A 22,727-nucleotide genomic window follows, 5' to 3' on the forward strand; every position below is an offset into this window, starting at 1 on the left:
CCTTGAGAGGTAAATGTTATTGTATCATTTTTTAAAATAAGGAAATTGAGTCTCAGAAGTATTAAGTAACTTTTCTAGATCACCCAGCTATCAAGTGGCAGATGAGGAATTTATCCCCCAGAGCTTTGGGCTCTGAAATCTTATTTTACTTTTATTACAGTGAAGTATGTATGCTTTCCAAATCATACTGGCACTCATGTCATATTTTGAGTTTGAGTCTTTCATGTAGATATTTTCTTATAAAAATACAAGATCTATTCTAGATTTCTGTCTTTTAATCTCTGATGCAATCCTATGGACTAATAATTGAAGCCAGAAACTGATTAAATGCATTGGTTTGATGACCACTAGAGTACAAGTTTTTCATAATGAAAGTGATGAACGATAAGTTTCTGATAGTAATTTACCTGTACATATTGTAAAAACATTTTTAATATTGACATTCTTTAAAAAGTAGCAAACATTACATTGGGCAGTTCAGGAGTCAACAGGTAGTTGAGGCCATTCCTTTAAAAAACAATGGCATTTCTTCTCTCTCAGATAGCAGGCTTATGATATTTGATAGCACTACTTCCAAAGTATTATTTGATTTGATAGTTATTTTTTATTTAATGGTACTTATTCTTTTCATTGTTTCGTACTTCCTTTTTCAGTGGTCTGGCTTCTCTCTCACTGAGATTCTGGGTTGACCTCAAAAGTATGTGTTGCAGTTTCATTGAGCTTCTCTTTTTTAAAATCTCGTTAACATTGTCATCACATTTCTCTTAACTCAGCTACAAATTCCCCTCTAACACATCAAATGCTTTCTTAATCTGTCCACTACTCTCAACTTTTATTACTGCCATGCAAGCCAGCACCATATTGCAGGATTAAACTCTACAACATTCTAACAGATCTTCTGTCAATTCTCTTACTTCTCTACAATTTAGTCCCCTTAGAGTAAAAAGCCAGAGTTATTTTATATAATTTAGATTGTGTCATTGTTTACAACTTTGCATTGTCTTCCCATTGCACTTAGAATACTCCCATCATGGCTTCTGCCTAGCTCTTGAGTTAATTTCCTTTTGCTCTATCCATCCACATTGGTTTGCTTTTCTTCAAACGTACAAAGCCATCACTTCTCAGAGCCCTTGCACTGGTTGCTTACAGAATGCTCTTCCCTCTACCTTAGCATGGTTGGTTGGTTGGTATCACTTAAGCTTTATTTGAAATGCCCCTCCACAGAGAGGTGTCTCTTGACCAATTTAAAATCAGCCATGCAAGGTGCATGGTCCCAAACCCTTATCTGCAATGCTGCACAGCTCTTAAAGCACAAGGCCCTTCGTTGTGGAAACTGGAACTGTCTCCAGACACTTTCAGTTCTGCTTTGGCTTCTTTTGCTGATTATCATCAACTTTCATGTAGTTTTTTTAAAAATATATGATTTCATTGATTTTTGGAGAGAGAGGAAGGGAGAGGAATAGAGAGATAGAAACATCAATGTGAGAGAAACATCATTGATCAGCTGCCTCCTTGACACCGCCTACTGGGGATTGAGCCCACAACCCAGGCATGTGCCCTGACTGCGAGTCACCCTTATCTTATATTTTTTCACAAAAATCAACTCAAAATGGATTAAAGACTAAAATGTGAGATCCAAAACTGTAAGAAGAAAATCCCAAGATTAAAACATATGGGGAAAGCTTCATGCCATTGGTCTTGGCAATAATTTCTTTGATGTGACATCAAAAGCATCTGCAACAAAAACAAAAATAGACGAGTGAAAATACATCAAACTAAAAAGCCTCAGTGCAGCAATGGAAACAATCAACAGAGTGAAAAGGCAACTGCAAAATGGGAGAAAATGTATCTAATAAGGGGTTAATTTCTAAAACATACAACTCAGTTAAAAAAATGGACTAAAGATATTAGTAGACACTTCTCCAAAGAAGATATAAAAATGGCCAACAGGTACTGAAAATATGCTCAACATCACTAATCATCAAATAAGTGCAAATAAAAACTATAATGAGGAGAGGAACCAAGATGGCGGCATGGTTAAACAACTAATCTGCTGCCTCGCACAACAATTTCAAAAATACAACTAAAGGACAAAACGTCTACCACCCAGAACCACGGGAAAGCTGGCTGAGTGGTAGATTTACAACTAAGGGGAGAAAGGAGCACAAACGCTGAAAAGCTGAGGTACGGAGGCGCGCGAATCGGGCTGGCGGCGGGCGACTGGGTGCGCGGTTTTTCTTCAACCCGCAGGGAGACAAGCTCCCGATCACTCTGAAATCCAGTTTCTGGGGACACGTGGGGGACCCAGACGCCCACGGGGAGAAGCTGGACTCTTAGCCATCGGGTCGGAAAGTGAGAGTGACTTTTTTGCAGAGGTGCGCCCAGCAATCATTGTTTTACTGCGCTGGAACTCGGGGCGCAGGGACTTGGACGTGGAAAGGCAGAGACGGCTGACGGCAGCCATCGCCGTTGGCCATGCCCTAGCCTAGTGACGCCCTGAGACCCCACCCCGCCCTGAGACCCCGCCCCGCACATTCTACAAACCCGCCCAGGCTCCACACAGTGGCTTTTGCATATAAATGGCCTGTTCTGTGGCAGCTTAACCAAATAAACTGCAGCTCCAGTCAGACTGCTCCAAAACCGCCCAAGCAAAGGAGGAGAAAACTAGTTCTTGCTGTAGCTCCTGCTGGGGGACACACAGTACACAAGGATACACCAAGAGTGTCCACCTCAGGTAACTGGGAGGCTGACCCATTGAACCAATAGGACACCTAGTACACAAAACTACCCTACCAACTTAGGGAAGCAGAGAATATGAGAAGGCAAGGAAACAGATCACAAACCAAAGAAATGGAGGATAACACGCGACTGGACATAGAGTTCAAAACCACGGTTATAAGGTTTTTCAAGAATTTCATGGAAAAGGCCGATAAATTCAATGAGGACCAACTAGAAATGAAACATACACTGACTGAAATAAAAAATATTATACAGAGACCCAAAAGCAGACTAGAGGATTGCAAGAATCAACTCAAAGATTTGGAAAACAAAGAGGCCAAGGACACTCCTCCAGAGAAGCATGAAGAGAAGAGAATTCAGAAAGTTGAAGATAGTGTAAGAAGTCTCTGGGACAACTTCAAGCGAACCAACATCAGAATTATGGGGGTACCAGAAGAAGAGAGAGAGCAAGATGCTGAAAACCTATTTGAAGAAATAATGAATGAAAACTTCCCCCACCTGATGAAAGAATTAGACTTTCAAGTCCAGGAAGCACACAGAACCCCAAACAAAAGGAATCCAAAGAGGACCACACCAAGACACATCATAATTAAAATGCCAAGGGCAAAAGACAAAGAGAGAATCTTACAAGCAGCAAGAGAAAAACAGTTAGTTACCTACAAGGGAGCTCCCATACGATTATCAGCTAATTTCTCAACAGAAACCATGCAGGCCAGACGGGAGTGGCAAGAAATATTCAAAGTGATGAATAGCAGGAACCTACAACCAAGACTACTCTACCCAGCAAAGCTATCATTCAGAATTGAAGGTCAGCTAAAGAGCTTCACAGATAAGAAAAAGCTAAAGGAGTTCATCACCACTAAACCAGTATTATATGAAATGCTGAAAGGTATTCTTTAAAAAGAGGAAAAAGAAGAAAGATAAAAAATTATGAACAACAAATGCATATCTATCAACAAGTGAATCTAAAAGTCAAGTGAATTAAAAATCTGAGGAACAGAATAAACTGGTGAACTTAATAGAATCAGAGGCATAGAATGGGAGTGGATTGATAATTCTCAGGGGGAAAGGGGTGTCTGTGTGGGGAGTACAGGAAGAGACTGGACAAAAATCATACACCTATGGATAAGGACAGTGGCGGGGGGAGGTAAGGGGAGAGGAGGGGTGGGAACTGGGTGGTGGGGAGATATGGGGGGGAAAAGGAGAAACAATTGTAATCTGAACAATAAAGATTCATTAAAAAAAAAGAGAGAGAAAAAAAAAACGAAAAAAATAAAAACTATAATGACATATCACCTCACACTTGTCAGGATGGCTCTTTTCAAAGAAACAAAAGATAAGTGTAGGTGAGGATATGGAGAAAAGGGAAACTCTTGTACATTGTTGCTGGAAATGCATAATCCTACAGCTGCTTTGGAAAACAGTGTGGAGGTTCCTCGTGTAATTGAAAAGAGCTACCATATGCTTCAGTAATTTCACCTCCATATTTTTCTCTAAAAGAATTAAATCAGTATCTCAAAGAGATATTAGCACTCCCATGTTCATGACAACACTATTCACAAGAGCCAAGGTATGAAAGTAATCTAAATGTCCATTGACAGATAAATGTATAAAGAAAATTTGGTATATACATACATTGGATTATTATTCAGTCTTAAGAAAGAAGGAAATTTTGCAATATGCAACTACATGGATAAACCTAGAGGGTATTATGCTAAGTGAAATAAGCCAGTCACAGGACTAATATGCATGATTCTACTTTATGAGGCATCTACAATAGTCAAATTCATAGACTTAAGAATAGAATGAAGGTAGCCAGGGGCTGGGGTTAGAGTGACATGGGAAATTGCTAATCAATAGACATAAAGTTTAATTATGCAGGATGAGGAAGTTCTAGAGATCCACTGTAGAACATTGTACCTATAGTTAACAACACTGTATTGTATATACTTAAAAACTTGTTAAGAGGATAAGTCTCATGCTAATGCTGAGTGTTCTTACCACAATAAAACAAAGTTTTTAAAAAAGTAGGTCATTCATTTATTCATTCAGTCATTCATTTGTTTAGTACTGCTATGAACTAGGCACTCTGCAGTGCTCTAAGAATTAAGTGTTGAACAAGGCAGACATGATTCCTCCTTCATGGAAGTTGAAGGACAGTAGGTAACAAAGTTTACAGAAGGAATCTAGACTTAGGGTGGTGAGCATGCAATACAGTATGCAGATATGGAATTATAATGCTGTGCACCTGAAATTTATATATTAATCAGTTTTACCTCAATAAATTTAATTTTAAAAATGACCTAGTAGAAAATTTTAAATCATTAAAACAAAGTCAGAGCCAACTCAATGCCATGTAACACATACACAAGGTCAAGGGGGAGGAAAAAAGACATTAAGGATTATTCACAGCAGTAACTATATAATTGAGAACATATAAGTGTGAAACATATTTAAGGGTTCTCTGAGACTGTTCACCAGGATAATATAACTTAGTCCAATTACATTCCCACTAGCAGAGCATGAAGATTTCTTTTTCCCATATCCTTTTCAACACTTGTTAATTCCCGTATTACTGATAATGGCCATTCTAATAGGTGTGAGGTAGTATCCCATTATTGTTAAGTTGTATGAGGTCCTTATATATTTTGGATATTAGCCCCTTATCAGAAGTACCAATTGCAAATATCTTCTCCCATTAGGTTAGTTGCTATTTTGTTTTATTGATGATTTTTTTTTCTATATAGTGTCAGCAGTCTAGTTTCATTCTTTTGCATGTGGCTTTCCAATATTCCCAGCACTATTTATTGAAGAGGCTTTCCTTTCTCCATTGTAAGTTTTTGGCTCCTTTGTTGAAAATTAGTTTCCCGTACATGTGTGGGTTTATTTCTGGGCTCTCAATTCTGTTCCACTGGTCTGTGTGTCTGTTTTTCTGCCACTATCATACTGTTTTGATTATTGTAGCTTTGTAGATTTAGAAGTCAGGGAGTGTGATACCTCCACCTTTGTTCCCCCCCCCACCTCAGTTTTTCTTTGACTATTTGAGGACTCTTATGGTTCCATACAAATTTGAAGATTTTTGTTCTACGTCTGTGAAAAAATAACATTAATGGGGATTGCATCAAATGTGTATATCAGTTATGTAATATGGCCACTTTAACAATGTTAATTCTTCCAATCATTGAACATGGCATATCTTCCCATTTCTTTGTTATTTGATCTTATTTCTAGGCTATAGTGATTGATTACTCCAAGGGTGTAGTCCCTCACGACTCTTAAATATAAAAGCATAGGGTATTATGGGTCCCCTTTACCTCAAATGGCCTCTCTAACAAACTCTATCAAACCAGAACTGGAAAACGCCCAAGTCTCTGCTAAGATCTTCAGCCTCCACAGGCTGATTTCCACCAGTGTTTTGATATATCACCAGCCCATGTGTAACTTTTTTTTTCTAATAAATCTTTATTGTTCAGATTATTACAGTTGTTCCTATTTTTTCCCCCCATGGCTCCCCTCCACCCGGTTCCCACCCTACCCTCTGCCCTTACCCCCCCCACCCGCTGTCCTCATCCATAGGTGTACGATTTTTGTCCAGTCTCTTCCCACATCCTCCAAACTCCCTACAACCCTTTCCCCCGAGAATTGTCAGTCCACTCCCTTTCTGTGCCCCTGATCCCATGTGTAACTTAATGAGAAATTACACATGGAATTTCAGGCTCATATCACTACAGGTTTTTTTCTTTTCCAGGATCTTGGCCTCACAAGTCTTATCTGCCTTGGCATCTTTGACCTCAGACTTCTACGCACTCAGCACACTGCCAAAAGCCCCAGGCTGTATCTTTTAGTTCAATCTCTATTCCTCATGAAATCATTTGGCAAATGCATTTATTTTTGAGGCGTAAGGAAGGTTTACTGGGGAAATGACATTTAAATGGAGACATAGAGAAAAATAGGAATGAAGTGGTTGGTCACTGAGAGTTGGAAATGCAGTTGCAGAAACTTTGGTGGGTGGGCGAAAATAGTGACGTGGGAGGTTGAACTAATGATCCTTAACCAAAGTACAGTGTCTGGTACAGGGCAAGCATTTAACAAATACATTTGGGTTAAATATTAACTCTAATTCAATGAATATTTATTTAGTGTCTCCTTTATTCTTAGCACTAGGTTATTAACTGAGGAAACAAAATTGAATATATCATGTGCTTTTCTTTCAAGAAGTTAAAAATAATCAAAGGAATGTTTCTTTAAAAAAATGGTTTCCATTCAACTGGTATGAATAAAGTGCTAGTTGCCATATTTAAATTTAAAAAAAAAATGTTTTATTTTTAACAAAAACTGTATATATTTAAGGCATACAAGTTGATGTTTTGACATACATGTATATAGTGAAATAATGAATGTAGTTACCCTAATTAACATATCCATCTCTTTTCATAGTTACCTTTTTTTTTTTTTTTGAGGGAGGTGATATTGTGAGAGCACCTGAAATTTATTTTCTTAGCAAATTTCCAGTATAAAATACATTATTAACTACAGTTATCATGTTGTACATTAGCTCTCTAGAGCTTAATCATCTTACAAAACAGCAACTTTGTACCCTTTGACCAACATCTCCCCATTTCCCTTACCTCCCCAACCCTGGTAACTACTATTCTACTCTCTGCTTCTATGAATTTGACTTTCTTAGATTCCACATATAAGTGAGATCCTACAGTATCTTTCTTTCTGTGTCTGGCTTATTTCCCTGAGTATAATGTCTCCAGAAATATCCATGTTGTCACAAATGACAAGATTTCCATCTTTCTTAATGGCTGGATAGTAGTCCATTGTGTACATATACCATGATCATGTGGTTTTTATCTTTCATTCTGTTAATGTGGTATACCACATAGAGTGATTTGCATATGTTAAACTAACCATGCATCCCAGGGATAAGTCCCATTTGATCACAATTGAGACTTAATTAATGAAATGAAACAGCTTATGATAATTATATGAGGAGGTAGAAAATTTCACACTACACAGGGGATATTTGTGAAAATGGGAATGGTGAAGATTGTGGAATGGATGGTCAGAGAACATCTAGTCAAATTTTAATTCAGTGTTGAACAAAAATGGGACCTGGAGACTCAGTAGGTTCTGACCACTGTAATCAGTGAAGCTATGATAAGAATCTTGGTTGCAAGCCCTTTGGCAGCTGTCCTCACCTAGATTCACCCCAGCACAATGCTGTACTTCTTGTCTTTGGAATCTTCTTTCTTTGCTGGGGTTTCTCCTAATATGTCTTACTTTCACTTTGGAATCTTCTCTCTTCCACTCATCAACTTTCCACTGTGTACATTCCCTATCTCTTTATCTTAACCAAACCTGATGGCCTGGGAAGGGTACATATGCTTCTCAGCTCTGTTGAAGAGAAGTTGCCTACTCCCCTCTTCCAAGACACTATTGTGTTGACATTCTCCTAGCTCCTTACCCTATTTCTAAATCGTTAGTTTGCAGTCTTCATGGCAAAACAGTTTACTCACTGGCACCAGTGTTATCCAGCTATGAAACAACATGCTATTGTTTCAGAGTCCTTTACTGACCAGTTTCTTTTCCTCATTTGTTAAAGACTTTGCCACTGGCTTCTTGATCCTTAAACCATTTTAATACCTCAGTCCTGGCAACTTCACACAATGTGGATGTTACCATTAGACAGTGTGATCTCAAAATGCCTAGACCTCCTTACAGCCTCTACTATCTTCCACAATCCATATGTGAACTTTACTGCAATCGCCTCAATTAGATTCAGTTGTATACGGCACCTTTCACCTCTGTGGTTTTCATAAAGTAGAAGCTATTTGTCTTTACCTATGCTCTCACTTAAATAGCATTTCAATTATTGCTTTTTGAGGACTTGAAGAAGCTAATTACGAAACCATCTAACCTACTCCTTTTGCAGCTCTTTGGTAGACTGGTCTATATTTTTCTTGGAATTTGATATGTTAAAAATGCCTATTTCTTTTGCAATAACTTTCATCAGTTTATATTTCCAGATATTCATCCATTCCCATCTAGTTTCTAACTTTCTTTGAATAGAGTTGAAAAATATAATTTCTTAAAATTCTTTGAAATTTCTCTGTATTGTGGTCTTTCACTCATTGTAAGTCTAAATTTATGTTTCTCCTTCTTGGGTGAATTAGTGATCTTTCCTTTCCTTTTTTCTCAGTCTGTGTCTACTTCTTTCATTCTTCTTTTTCTTTTTAGAATAATTTTCCTTCTCCCCCAAAGGCAACCAAAATTATGAAAATACAGTGTTCCAACGCATCTCAGATATTTTTGCTACATATATATGTGCATGTGTATATGCATATATATACACATATACACTAACATTTTACAGTATTTAAAAACTACATCCTGTTTGTAGTAGGAAAGAAATGATATCGGGGCTTATCAGGCAATTAGAACACACTTTAATTGCTTTGTACATAAAGTGCTGATATTTATTAAAGGTACTCTACTTTCTTTATTTTTATTTATCAGTGCTCTGTAAATGTTTTAAGAAGTGTTCAGCATTCTTTTACTTACCATCTGTGAGAAAAACCTATAGACATTGTCTAGTACTTTCCCTAGAGCTATTTGCATTTCTTTATTTCTTAGACTGTAAACTATGGGATTAAGCAGAGGAGTCAGCACTGTATATGTCACTGCCATCAGCATATCTTCACTAAACGAATCACTGTCCTTGGGTCTCAAATAGACAAAGCCAGCAAATCCATAGTGTATGCACACTACAGTGAGGTGAGAGGAGCAAGTATAAAAGGCCTTATACCTCCCCTTTGCAGAGGGCATCTTCACAACGGTGGACACAATGAAGACATAGGAAATCATAATTAAAATGAAGCTGCCCACCAACACAAAGGCAATGAATGCAAGAAGGATCATTTTCTGAAAAAACGTATAATCACAGGCAAGGGAGACTACCGGTGCGATGTCACAAAAAAAGTGCTGGATGGTGCTGGCGTCACAAAAAGACAAGTTGAATACTATGAGGACAATGCACAACGACACCACAATCCCAGTGACAGAAGAGGCCATCATGAGCTGCAAGCAGATCCTGTGGGTCATGAGGATGGGGTAGTGCAGTGGGCTGTGAATGGCAGTGTAACGGTCATAGGACATGGCGGCCATGATGAAGCAGTTATTGCCCGCCAAACCAAAGAAGAAGAACATCTGTGTGGCGCACTCAGGAAGAGAGATGGTCTTGCTGTCTGAGAGCAGGTCCACCAGCATTCGGGGGATGGTGACCAGGGTGGTACAGGTTTCTGAAAAGGACAGGCCAGAGAGGAAAAAGTACATGGGGGTGTGAAGGTTGTGACTGAGCTTGATGGCCACCATTACGGACACATTTGCAGCGAGGATAGTCACATGGGAGAAAAAGACCAGCACAAAGAGGAGATCCTGCAGGTCTGGGAGACTGGAAAATCCCCGCAGGACGAATGTGCTCACTCTGGTTCGATTGCCCATCATCTAGGAGGCTCAGTAACTTTCTCCACAGAAGCAAATATTCTTGATTCAAGACTCTGATGAGATTATAAAGAGCACTGATGACATCAAGGATCCCTGGGCAACAGCAAGACAATTCTCAATGAGAGACCCTGAGAAATGGGAATTAAATACTCCTTGCTGAATTCAAGGCCAGGACTCAGACTGATGAGAAAGATTCTAGTAGGAGATTCTGTATAAATGTCATAAAGTATGCCTGATTTTTTCCTGGGAACCCCCTCATTTATCTCTCCTTTATCTCCTCTGCAGTCAAAATCTGCACAAAAGAGGGAAAGATGAAAAATACTTGTTTTCCTACCTACAAGAGGGGTAGCAGGTATAAAATGTTTGCATGTGATCTAGTTATAGTCTGGCACACAGAAGTGCCTGACAATGTGGACTCAATGCAAGTTTAAGAAGTAAGAAAATGTTTTTGAATGGCTTCCAAACATTCTTGGAAAGTAGTCCTACCCTCAGAGGTGCTCCCCAGGAGGCAGTGGCTGCTTGGCTAACAAGTAGGCCACCATGAACTGACCTAACAAATGAATTTACTGTTGAAGTTTGTACTGGTTTTCTCTCCGTGACAATACGTTAAGGCTGGAGGTGTTCAATAACTGTCTCCCATTCATGCAGATCTTGAAGGCAAAATGGTATGGAGAGACCATCCCCATCCTAGATGGCTCATTTGTGTTCATGATGTCAGGATTAATTCTTGAGCTCTCAGGAGAATTGCCAGGATATTTTCTAACTGATATACTAGTGGAAAGGGCTGCTTTTCAGTGCAGCTCTTTTTAGAGCTTAAGTTCCTCTGGTCATTTTCATGAGTTCATCCATTCTGCTGCAAGTGAGATGACAGTATGAAGGACAGGGATTTTCCAAACAATATGTGCTTTGGTTTCAGTCACTATTGTCAAGGAAGTAAAGGAGAACAGTGAGAAGACATGGGCATGGAGTTAATGGTTGAGGAAAGAATGGTAGAGACACACTGGGAAGATCTACAAAGCTTAAAGAAAATATACCTTTAGCTGAACAGTTTGTATGTTCTTTATGAATTACTGGGCAAAATTTACATGTCAGGTAACCAGTATTTACTCAATATCTGACATGTGCTGGTCAATATGCTGTGTGTTTGATAGAATTTTCTCGTTAAATTTCTCCCAGCAACTCTGCATAATAAGCATTTCAATCCTGATGTTACAGAAATTGACACTTGGGTAGAGGTTACTTAATTGACCACCCAAAGCCAGTGCATTGATTCCACAAATATTTATTTAATGTCTATGATGTGTTGTCAATCACATGTGTGGGAAATGTAACATGGGATAAGACATATAGCCTCTTCTATCCCAGATAGAGAAAAATGCCATCAAGAGAATTAAATGAAAGTTATATTACTAAATGGCTATTTTGAACTGTAGAATCAGGAAAGCCCATTCTAAGGAACTTACCCTTACTGTGTGATTGAAATGCAGTAAGCAGCCCACCATTGAAAGATCTAGGCGGGAGACAACACACCAGAAATAGCTAGTGCAAAGATCTCACAGTGGGAATGAGCTTGACCTGTTCAAGGGATATGAAGACAATCAGTGTATGCAGAACACCTGTCTCATGTGTCACCTTAAACACCCTGCGAGAGAAATAGTAATATTGTGCCCATGCTTGAGATAAGGAAACCATGGCTTTAGGAACTTACTTTGTGAAGGCAATCAAGTTTGTTAATAAATTCTGTGTTCATATTTGATTGCATTATGATGACATTTTTAACGTCTGACTTCTTTACTAGTCAAAGCAGAAGGCTATTTTACCAATTTGTCCACGTACTTGCAGCATAACGTGGTAAATCCAAGCATTTGTGTCCTGAGAGTTCAACAAATAAATGGGGTGCCATCTGCCCCAGGGAGCCTCGCTGGTTTTTTTCCTTAGGCGCACTGACTAATTCTTCCCAACTATATTGTTTTCTCTCTTTAGCCTTTACCTAATTTGGACAGGTGCTAAAGGTTATTTATTGGCTGTCTCCTTCAATACATTTCAATACCCATTAAGATATAGTCACATCACCTAGCAATATAACTACATATTGACATTTAATACATAATTATTTAATGAATAATGTGTAAACTCTCAGAGTGGTATACTTGGAACAAAGCAAAAAAGACTAGTATTTCTGATCTAAACAATAAGCTTCATTTTCTGTAGCATAAAATGTTACCTGATTGCCATGACTGCTCCTACACCAAGGAGCATGTTGGGATCACCAGGGCAGTCTTCTTGAGAGTTATATATTCTCATTACAAGGGCAATCTTTCAAAGAAGAGAAAAGAAAAACTTCAGGAGAATTTTGTATGTTTAGGTTCAGAAACTCTCACTGTGATTCTGTTACTTCCTTTTTTTCATTTGTACTGATAATAAATACAGCTTTCCTCATAATGGGCACAAGTGATTGAGAATATGTTAATATGGCATCATTTCCATTGCTTCTTGAGGGACAGAGTTTGAGGGAGATGTTTTCTGGCCCAGCATTTTGTGATAAATTCACCCTCATTGGGATATACACTTCTGTGGACTGAAAGAGCCAATAATTGATTTCTTTCCCTGACAACCCTGTTATTCAGTTCAGTCATGCCCCACCCTTGCCGAGAGATCTAGGGACTTAGCATGCCTGATTTCTTTGAAATATCAGTGGAGACCTACAGGAATTTGAGGCTGCTTCTTGATACTAAGTCACCTTGCAGACTGTTTTGTCCACGCACTATATCAAAACCCTAAAAAGTGGACACTGTAAACCAATCTACCTTCCAGGAGACACATCACAACCATGGCCAGTCTGAGGACCCCTGGGACCATCATGTCATTCATCATTCCACACCAGACTGAACTGGAGGGTTTTTCTGGCAGCTACACTTAATTTTAGGGCATGGAGCAATATTCGAAGGTGAAGCAATGGGGAATATTTATCACCAAGTCTTTGGGAAAGTGCATTCAGCTTTCTTTCAACCCAATCAGAATAAATGTCAGCTTTGAGTCAGCTTTTCTACAATTTTCAGAAAAGATACAGTAATCTTCCCTTATCCATGGGCTTATGTATCAAGACCCCTAGTGGATGCCTGAAACTGCAGATAATACTCAAGCTTATATAGTTTTTTTTCCTTAAACATAAGATACTTTTTCATATAAAGGAAGTGCTTTATGACTTCTCTTTAGCATATTCGAATTGCTAACATCACTATTTTGTGCTTTGGGGCCTTTATTAAATAATATGTGGGTTACCTGAACACAAGCACCATGATACTGTGCCAGTCAAATTGATAACCAAAACAGCTTCTAAGTGACTTACTGGGGTGAGGAGTAGCGCGAATACAGTGTGGGTATGCTTCACATCCTGGACTGGACAGAGTAGGACAGTGCAAGACTTCATCATACAACTCAGAATGGCCCACAATTTATTAAGAATTTTATATATCTTGAATTTTCCACTTAATATTTTCAGATCACAGTTGATACAGGGTGGGAAAATAAAGACTATGTTTTATTGAGTTATAGGTATGAATTCTGGTAGAAAATTTAACAATTTATGTATATTAGAGGTTTATGACGCTCATTTTTTCTGATTATACATGGTTTTCTAAGTTCATATATATGTATAAACTTATTTCCTTAGTTCTTACAGTGAGGGTATATTAGAGCCATCACCAAAGGATTGCTTGTTGTTTTAAAAACCACAAGTGCATGATTTTGAAATCATAGTGAGTGGTCAAAGGAAAAATGCAGGTGGATGGGGACAGGAATAATCAAACTGCCCGTATTTTACAGTGAAATTTACAATTAAATAATGAGTGAAATATGGAAATTCCAGAAGGATTTTATACATGTTTTTCTTGACTTCTCCCTACTTAATTCTTGTGATATAATGCAGTCACTTAATTAGCCTTGAGATTAGACCAGGAATGATTTTATAATGGAATAGGGAATTGAGCAGAATTAGAGGGGCCTGGGTTCAAATCCAAGCTCTGCTACTATTACATACAAATTACATACAGTAATTTAATCTCCGTGATAACCACTTTTCTCCTGTGTAACATGGCTCTACATATACTTTCTTGCAAGGTTACAATGCTATGCATACAGACCTGACAGATATTAAGTGCTCAGAACATGCTAGTTCTATTCCCATTTGCTAAAACTTCACATGTTTTATAGACGTTTCCTACAGGTGCCCAGCAGTACTTACCTGCTCACAGTTTCCTGGAACACTGTATGAGCTCTTCTGCTTAGTCAGCTGTGTGAAGTCGAGCCCTCTTGGCACACTTTGCTTTGGTCTAGAGTTTGCAGTCCTATCCTGTTTGCAGATTTCTAACCTCCTCACATTGCTATTGTCTGTGTTCTAATTATGCCAAGAATAGGGAAACAATAGCATTTATCTCCAGTTCAGCTGTGTTCTTGGTATTTTCAATACATTTTAACTGTCCATTAACACCCACAGAAACTTGGTTATTAGTGGATGGAGCACAATGTTCATGGTAAATTGAAATATAAAATAAAATTCCATTTTATGTCAAAGAGAAGTCACTTCCAATCTCTTAAAAAGACAAAACATTAATCTACATGAGGAACTCATTGCTCATGTACTGTTTTCTACAGTTCTTTCTGCAGTATTATTTAGGGATAAGTTTTTAAGCCATTTCCCCCTTTGAATCCCTGTTATATGCTCAGTCTGTGTCTGAGATTATTAAGTTCCTTATATCGATAGGGTAGAATCTTTTCTATTCCTTATGTCTGGAGCCGAGTTTCCTGTGAATTCCAATGAGAATTTTGTCACCTGAGACCATTTCCCTTGGCACCACTTGGAGTTTCTTCCTCTCCATTAGACACCAGGAAGATTGTCCTCTGTGGACTTAGAACTCATTGTGGTGTCCACAAAACATTGTTTTATTCTGATGTGGCATCATGATTACTCAGTGAAGTTTGTTCTCATTTGTCTGAAAAGACAAACCAAGTAATTGAAACTCAACTTGTTCAAGTACATTTTGAAATGTGGGTGATTCCCTCTGGTATATTTTATTTCCTACTCAATATTTTTTTATATAGTTCTGAAAATTTGCCATGCCCCACAGGTCTTCTGTCCTATATACAGGCCTAGGGAGAGGGCCTGTCCTACTGGGGGTTGCCCAGGGAATCTTCCAGAAGAAAAGTAGAAAAGAATATGAACACATACATAGTCACAATCATTGTGGCTGCTTTCTCATGAAGAAACTCTTCTTTTTGCTAAAAAGGAAAATCTGCTGTAATCGACATCTCCATTTACTGTAGTTACACTCAAAATTTTTTTCTAGTATTTCAAGAAAAGTTTAAAGCATAAAGATAGTCTCTCCAATAAATGATGTAGAAAAAATTATACAAAAAATGAAATTATTCCATCAGCTTATACCATACACAAAAATAAACTAAAAATGGATAAAAGACTTAAATATAAGTTGTGAAACTATAAAAATATTAGAATAAAACATAGGCAGAAAAATCTCAGACATCTCACATAGCAGAATTTTCACCTATGGCAAGAGAAATAAAAGAAAAAAATAAATGGGACTATATCAAACTAAAAAGTTTCTGCACAGAAAAAGAAACCAGCATCAAAATCAAAAGGGAACCCACTATATGGGAGAACATTTGCCAATGATACATCTGATAAGGGGTTAATTTCCAAAATGTATAAAGTACTCAATACAGCTCAACAAAAGGAAGACAAATAATCCAATTAAAAAATGGGCAGAGGACCTGAATAGACACTTCTCCAAAGAGGACATAAAATTGGCCAAGGGACATATGAAAAAATGCTCAAAGTCACTAATCATCAGAGAGATTAAAACGACAATGCGGTACCACCTGATACCTGCCAGAATGGCTACCATCAATAAATTAACAAACAGCAAGTGCTGACGAGCATGTGGAGAAAAAGGAACTCTAGTACACTGTTGGTGGGACTGCAGACTGGTACAACCACTATGGGAAATAGTGTGGAGTTTCCCCAAAAAATTAAATACAGAACTTCCATTTGACCAGTGACTCAGTTGTAGGAATATGTCCTAAGAAGCTTGAAACACCAATAAGAATGAATATATGCACCTCTATGTTTATAGCAGCACAATTTAGAATAGATAAAGTCTGGAAACAGCCCAACTGCCCATCAGTAGATGAGTGGATAAAAAAGCTGTGGTACATTTACACCATGGAATACTATGCAGCTATAAAAAATAAGGATCTCTTACCCTTTGAGACAGCATGGAGGGAGCTGGAGAGTATTAGGCTAAGCAAAATAAGGCAGTCAGAGAAAGATAAGTATCACATTATCTCACTTCTATGTGGAATCTAATGGACAAAATGAACTGATGAACGAAAGAGATCCAGAGACATAGAAGCATTGAACAGACTGAGGAATCTCAGAGGGAGGCAGGGGTGGGGGGGGGGTAGGAAGAAATTAACCAAATATGTGTATGCATAACCCATGGACACAGACAATAGTGCAGTGAAGGCCTGGGGAGGGAGCAGGAGGGAGATAAAGAGAGTGAGCAAGGAGACATTTATAATACTTTCAACAATAAATAATCCTGTATAATAATGAGGTGATATGAAAATTAACCCTCATGCCCTCACAAGATGGCTGCCTACGACCAGGCCGGCAGGGGGGTTAGTGAGGGACTACCAAACAACTGAATAAGTAGGCTGCGTGGGGAGACCAGGCTGGCAGGGGAGTTAGTGAGGGACGACCAAACAATTGAACAAGCAGGCTGTGTGGGGTGACCAGGCCGGCGGGGGGGCCATGAGGGGTGACCAGGCAGGCAGGGTGGGGGCAGTTGTGGGCGACCAGGCTGCAGTGGGGGCAGTTAGGGGCAACCAGGTCAGCAGGGGGAGCCGTTAGGGGCAACCAGGCTGGCGGGTGGGGGGGGGCAGTTAGGGGTGATCAGGCCAGCACGCAGAGGCAGTGAGGGGCGATCAGGCTGGTGCGGAGGGGGGGGGGGGACAGTTAGGGGCGACCAGGCAGGCAGGCAGGTGAGCAATTAGGAGCCAGCAGTCCAGGATTGTGAGAGGAATGTCTATCTATTGGTTTAGGCCTGATCCCCAGGATCAGGCTTAAACTGGCAGTTGGACATCCCCCAAGGGGTCCCAGATTGGAGACGGTGCAGGCTGGCCTGAGAGGACCCCCCCACACACACACCTGTGCACAAATTTCGTGCACCAGGCCTCTAGTTTTTTTATAAAAAGGAAAAATAAATAAATAGAATTGGCAAGAGTGAGCATCCTTGACTTCTTCCTGATCTTGGAGGAAAAACTTCAAGATTTTCACCACTGAGTATGATTTTAAAGCTGATCAGTAGAACACACACATTTATCAATTAAATTCACCATATTATATTGTCACTGTTCATGGTGCTCTATAACAATTACAGTAGTAACATCAAAGATCATAAACCACTGATCACCACATCGTATACTAATAATAAGACAGTTTGAAATGTGAGAATTGCCAAAATGTCACACACAAACATGAAGTGAGCAAATGCTATTGGGAAAATGGTGCCAATAGATGTGATCAACACAGAATTGCCACAGATAATTAAATTTGTAAAAAATGCAGTTGGCAAAGCACAGTAAAATAAGGTATGCCTGTATATAAATAATTGTGGTCAGAGGGATTATGGTAAGGGGATGATTGAAAAGTCTTTTCTACTCTCTCTCACAAAAAGTTGTGAGCTAATTTACCTCCCCTTGCTTTGAATCTGAATGGGCTTTAGTGATTTGTTTGCCAATAGAAAACAGTGCAAATGATGTTCTGGGTCTCCTACGGCTAGATCATAGGAAACACTACAGCTTCCTTTTTAGTCTCTTGGAATAGCTGCTATTGGAGTGTGAGCCACCTTTTGTGAAATTCAACTACTCTTCTGGTAAGACCATATGGAAAGACTCTTAAGACTCTCAAGCCATCCTTGCTAAGGTGCCAGGCTTCTGAGTAAAGCCATCTTGGATTCTCTACACATGCCGAGATGCCACCTGAATATTACCAAGTGATTCCTGTTAATGCCATGTAGAAGAAAAGAAATGCTGAGTCAAACCCAACCTGAATTTCTGATTACAAAACAATGTAATACACAATAATGATTTTGAAGTGCTGGTGAGGATGTGGAGAAAAAGGAACCCTCGTGCACTGCTGGTGGGAATGCAGACTAGTGCAGCCACTGTGGAGAACAGTATGGAGTTTCCTCAAAAAACTAAAAATGGAACTCCCATTTGAGCCAGTGATCCCACTTCTAGGAATATTTCCCAAGAAACTACAAACACCAATCAGAAAGGATATATGCACCCCTATGTTCATAGCAGCACAATTTACAATAGCTAAGATTTGGAAACAGCCTAAGAGCCTATCATCAGATGAGTGGATTAAAAAACTGTGGTACATCTATACAATGGAATGTTACGCTGCTGTAAAAAGGAACTCCTACCATTTGCAACAGCATGGATGGAGCTGGAGAGCATTATGCTAAGCAAAATAAGTCAGTCAGAGAAAAATAAATATCACATGATCTCACTCATTTATGGATTATAATGAACAACATAAACTGATGAACAAAAACAGATCCAGAGACAGAGACACATTGATCAGATGCTCAAACCTCAGAGGGAAGGTAGGGGAAGGAGGGGGTGAGGGGGAGCGATCAACCAAAGGACTTAACTGCATGCATATAAGCATAACCAATAGACACAGACACCAGGGGGGTGAGGGCATGAACGAGGGGGGGGGGCAATGAGGGGATAAGGACACATATGTAATACCTTAATAAAGAAAAAAATAAAATAATGATTTTGTTTTAAGCCCCTGAGTTTTTGTTATGCAGTAATGGATAACATGAACATCACTTTTCCTCAACTAATAAATGACATTCCATTCACATTTACCAAATAATTGAAGCCAAACATTTCTGAGGTTTTTCTCAATATCTTTTTTAAAACATATCTCTTAAGTTTTTTTCCCAATTACAATTGATATACAATATTACATTAGTTTCAGGTATACAACAGAGTGATTAGATATTTATATTATAAGTGATCATCCCAATGTACCAATCTGACACTGTTCTTAGTTATTACAATATTAGTGACTGTTTTCCCTATGCTGTACTTTACATGCCCATGAAGGTTTGTACAACTAACAATTTGTACTTCTTTTCTTTTTTTAATATATTTTATTGGTTTTTTACAGAGAGGAAGGGAGAGGGATAGAAAGCTAGAAACATCGATGAGAGAAACATCGATCAGCTGCCTCCTGCACCCTCCCCACGAGGGATGTGCCCGCAACCAAGGTACATGCCCTTGACGGGAATCGAACCTGGGACCCTTGAGTCCGCAGGCCGACGCTCTATCCACTGAGCCAAACCGGTCAGGGCACAATTTGTACTTCTTAATACCTTCACCTTTTTTACCCATCCCCCCAACCCCACTCACATTTGTCAACCATCAACCATCAACTTGTTCTTTGTATTTATGAGTTTGTTTCTGTTTTGTTTATTTTATATTTTTGATTCCAAGTATAAGAGAAATCATAGTATTTGTCTTCCTCTGACTGACTTATTTGACTTAGCATAATACCCTCTAGGTCCATTCATGTTGTCACAAATGGCAATATTTCATTTTTTATGGCTAAGTCATATTCAATGGATAAAACACATTTTCTTCATTCATTTGTCTGTTAATGGACAACTTAGGTTGCCATCACATCTTGGCTATTGTAAATAATGTTGCAGTAAACATAGGTGTGCAGATATATTTTCAAATTAGTATTTTGCATTTTTTTTTTCAGATAAATACCCAGAAGTAGAAGTGCTGGATCATGAGGCAGTTCTATTTTAACTACTTGAGGAACCTCCATACCATTTTCCATAGTGACTGTATCAGTTAGAATCCCAACAACAGTGCACAAGGGGCCCTTTTCTCCATGTCCTCATATGCACTTGTTGGTTTGTTTTTGTTTTTATGATAGCCATTATTGACCCAGTGATCCCACTTCTAGGAATATATCCCAAGTGTGAGGTGATATCTCATTCTGATTTTAATTTCTCTGATGATTGGCAATTTGAGCATCTTTTCTTATATCTATTGGCCATCTGTATGTTTTCTTTGGAGAAATGTCCATTCAGGCCTGCTGCCCATTTTTTAACCAGAATATATATGTGTGTGTGTGTGTGTGTGTGTGTGTGTGTGTGTGTGTGTGTGTGTTAAAAAAAGAATAGATATTAATTCTTCTTTGAATGTTTGATAAAATATACCTGTGAAACCATCTGGTTTAGGAATTTTGCTTGTTGGGAGTTTCTAAATCACTGATTTGATTTTATTAATAGTTATTTGTCTGTTCAGATTTTATTTTCAACCTGATTCAGCCTTGGAGGATTATATGTTTCTAGGATTTCCTCCATTTCCTCCAGGTTGTCTAATTTGTTGGGATATAATTGATCACTCCATTTCCTTTTATTATTATATTTATGATATATTATTATATCAAATCCCACTAAATATCAGGCTTCACTAAGCAATTATTTTTTTGAGAAACACTCTCTTCAGAGCCCCCTTAATGTCATTGTTCCGGAGGCTGTAGATGATGGGGTTCAGCATGGGGATCACCACCATATAGAACACGGACACCACCTTGTTCTGATCCGTTGAGTAGCTGGACTTGGGCATCACATAGATGAATGTGACGGTCCCAAAGTACAGACTCACTGCTGTGAGGTGGGCGGTGCAAGTGGAGAAGGCCTTGTGGCGCCCCTCTTTGGAGCGCATCTTCAGGATGGTGATGAGGATGTACATGTAGGAGACAATTATGACAAACACTGTGCACACAACAATTGAGCCAGCTGTAAATGAGGGGACAACTGCAGGGATACTGCTCTCAGAACAGGAGAGTTCAACCAGAGGAGCAAAATCACAGAAAAAGTGATTGACTCGATTTGGTCCACAGAAGAATAAAAAATAGTAGCAAATAGCAAAGGAGGAAGCATTGAGAAAACTACCCACATAAGCCACTATGAGCAACTGAACACAGACTTGTGTGGACATTTTGGTTGAATAAAACAGTGGTTTGTAAATTGCCACAAAGCGATCATATGCCATGATAGCCAGAAGGAGGCACTCCGCTGTCCCAAAGACAGCACCTGAACCAAGCTGGGTGACACATCCATGATAGGAGATGGAATTTCTCTCCACCAGGAAATTAACAAGCATATTGGGTGTGACAGAAGTTGAAAGGCATAGGTCAGCAAAGGCCAACTGGCTCAGAAAAAAATACATTGGATGATGGAGCTGAGGAGAGATACTGATAAGAATGATTGTGCTGAGGTTGCCAGATACAGTGACCAGGTAGATACACAGGATGATCATGAAGAGGATGACTTTAAGGATGGGGTCGTCAGTTAAGCCCAGTAGAATGAAGCCTGTCACTGCCGTGTGGTTTCCATCCCACAGGGAATCCATGAGATAATATTGCTGCTACCAAACGAACCGGTGATGAAAGATTATGTTAAAGAAATTTTAATATTTTCATTAATACACATCAGAGTTATTAGCAACAAAATAATTATTCATGCTAGGTTTGGAGGGGTTTTTTTTTTTTAGAGTCCAGAGCTACTTGCAGTGAATCTTGTATATTTTAAAAATTATTTTTAGCAGAAACATGAGGGAACCCAATTCCCATAATGTAGATCTTTTTCTGTTTATATTTTCAATTTGTAAAATGTTCTTAAATGGCTTTAAATCTATCATTAAAAACATAAGGCTTATAAGAATAGCAAATAGGAATTGTCAATATAAAAGTGTAAATGTAGGATTATATAATGGAGATGTGAATTAATAGCTAACAGTTATTGCAAGTTTACTAAATGGTAAGCACAGTGTGAAAATTTTAGATATATAGTTCTATATTAATTTTCACGAAATAATTTTGAGAACTTACATTTATAGATGAAGAAACTGATTTGATATTGTAAAGTGACAGCAAGTTTACATAGCAAGTGGTGGAATCAAGTTGTGAATCTCAGGTAGTTTGAAGCCAGTCCATTTCTTTTATAACTACACTATAAATGAAATGAATACTCATAATGAAGTTGAGTCTCTCAGAAACGGGTGGATAACAAATTACCCTTTTTACAGCTACTGTGTAAAAGAGGTGCATAATTAATCAGAAAGAGCACAGTTTCTATCAGTAAAACAAGATCATTTTTTAAAAGGAGAATTATAATTTTTAATAGGACAAAGAAGAAATAGAAAGAAATTCACATTGAGATAACAAATAAAGACACCTATTGTAAATTTATTAGTATATTTAACATTTCCAATTATACTATCATTATATTGAGTAGTTTGAAATCAACCTAAATATTGTATAAATTTATTTAAGCAAATAAAATAATTTCCTAACATAC

The 22,727-nt window shown here is 38.5% G+C and overlaps 2 protein-coding genes across 2 annotated transcripts; both read right to left on the reverse strand.

Moving 5' to 3' along the window:
• Positions 1-9,279: 9,279 nt before the first annotated feature.
• On the reverse strand, positions 9,280-10,248 carry LOC103294701 (olfactory receptor 10T2-like). The gene has a single exon (XM_008151105.3). The coding sequence runs from the start codon at positions 10,246-10,248 to the stop codon at positions 9,280-9,282; it is 969 nt and encodes a 322-aa protein (XP_008149327.3).
• A 10,587-nt stretch (positions 10,249-20,835) lies between these two features.
• LOC114234946 (olfactory receptor 502-like) lies at positions 20,836-21,816 on the reverse strand. Its single transcript, XM_028159928.2, has one exon. The coding sequence runs from the start codon at positions 21,778-21,780 to the stop codon at positions 20,836-20,838; it is 945 nt and encodes a 314-aa protein (XP_028015729.2). The 5' UTR covers positions 21,781-21,816.
• Between the last annotated feature and the right edge of the window lie 911 nt (positions 21,817-22,727).

This window comes from Eptesicus fuscus, chromosome 13, assembly GCF_027574615.1.
Source record: "Eptesicus fuscus isolate TK198812 chromosome 13, DD_ASM_mEF_20220401, whole genome shotgun sequence".
NCBI lineage: Eukaryota > Metazoa > Chordata > Mammalia > Chiroptera > Vespertilionidae > Eptesicus > Eptesicus fuscus.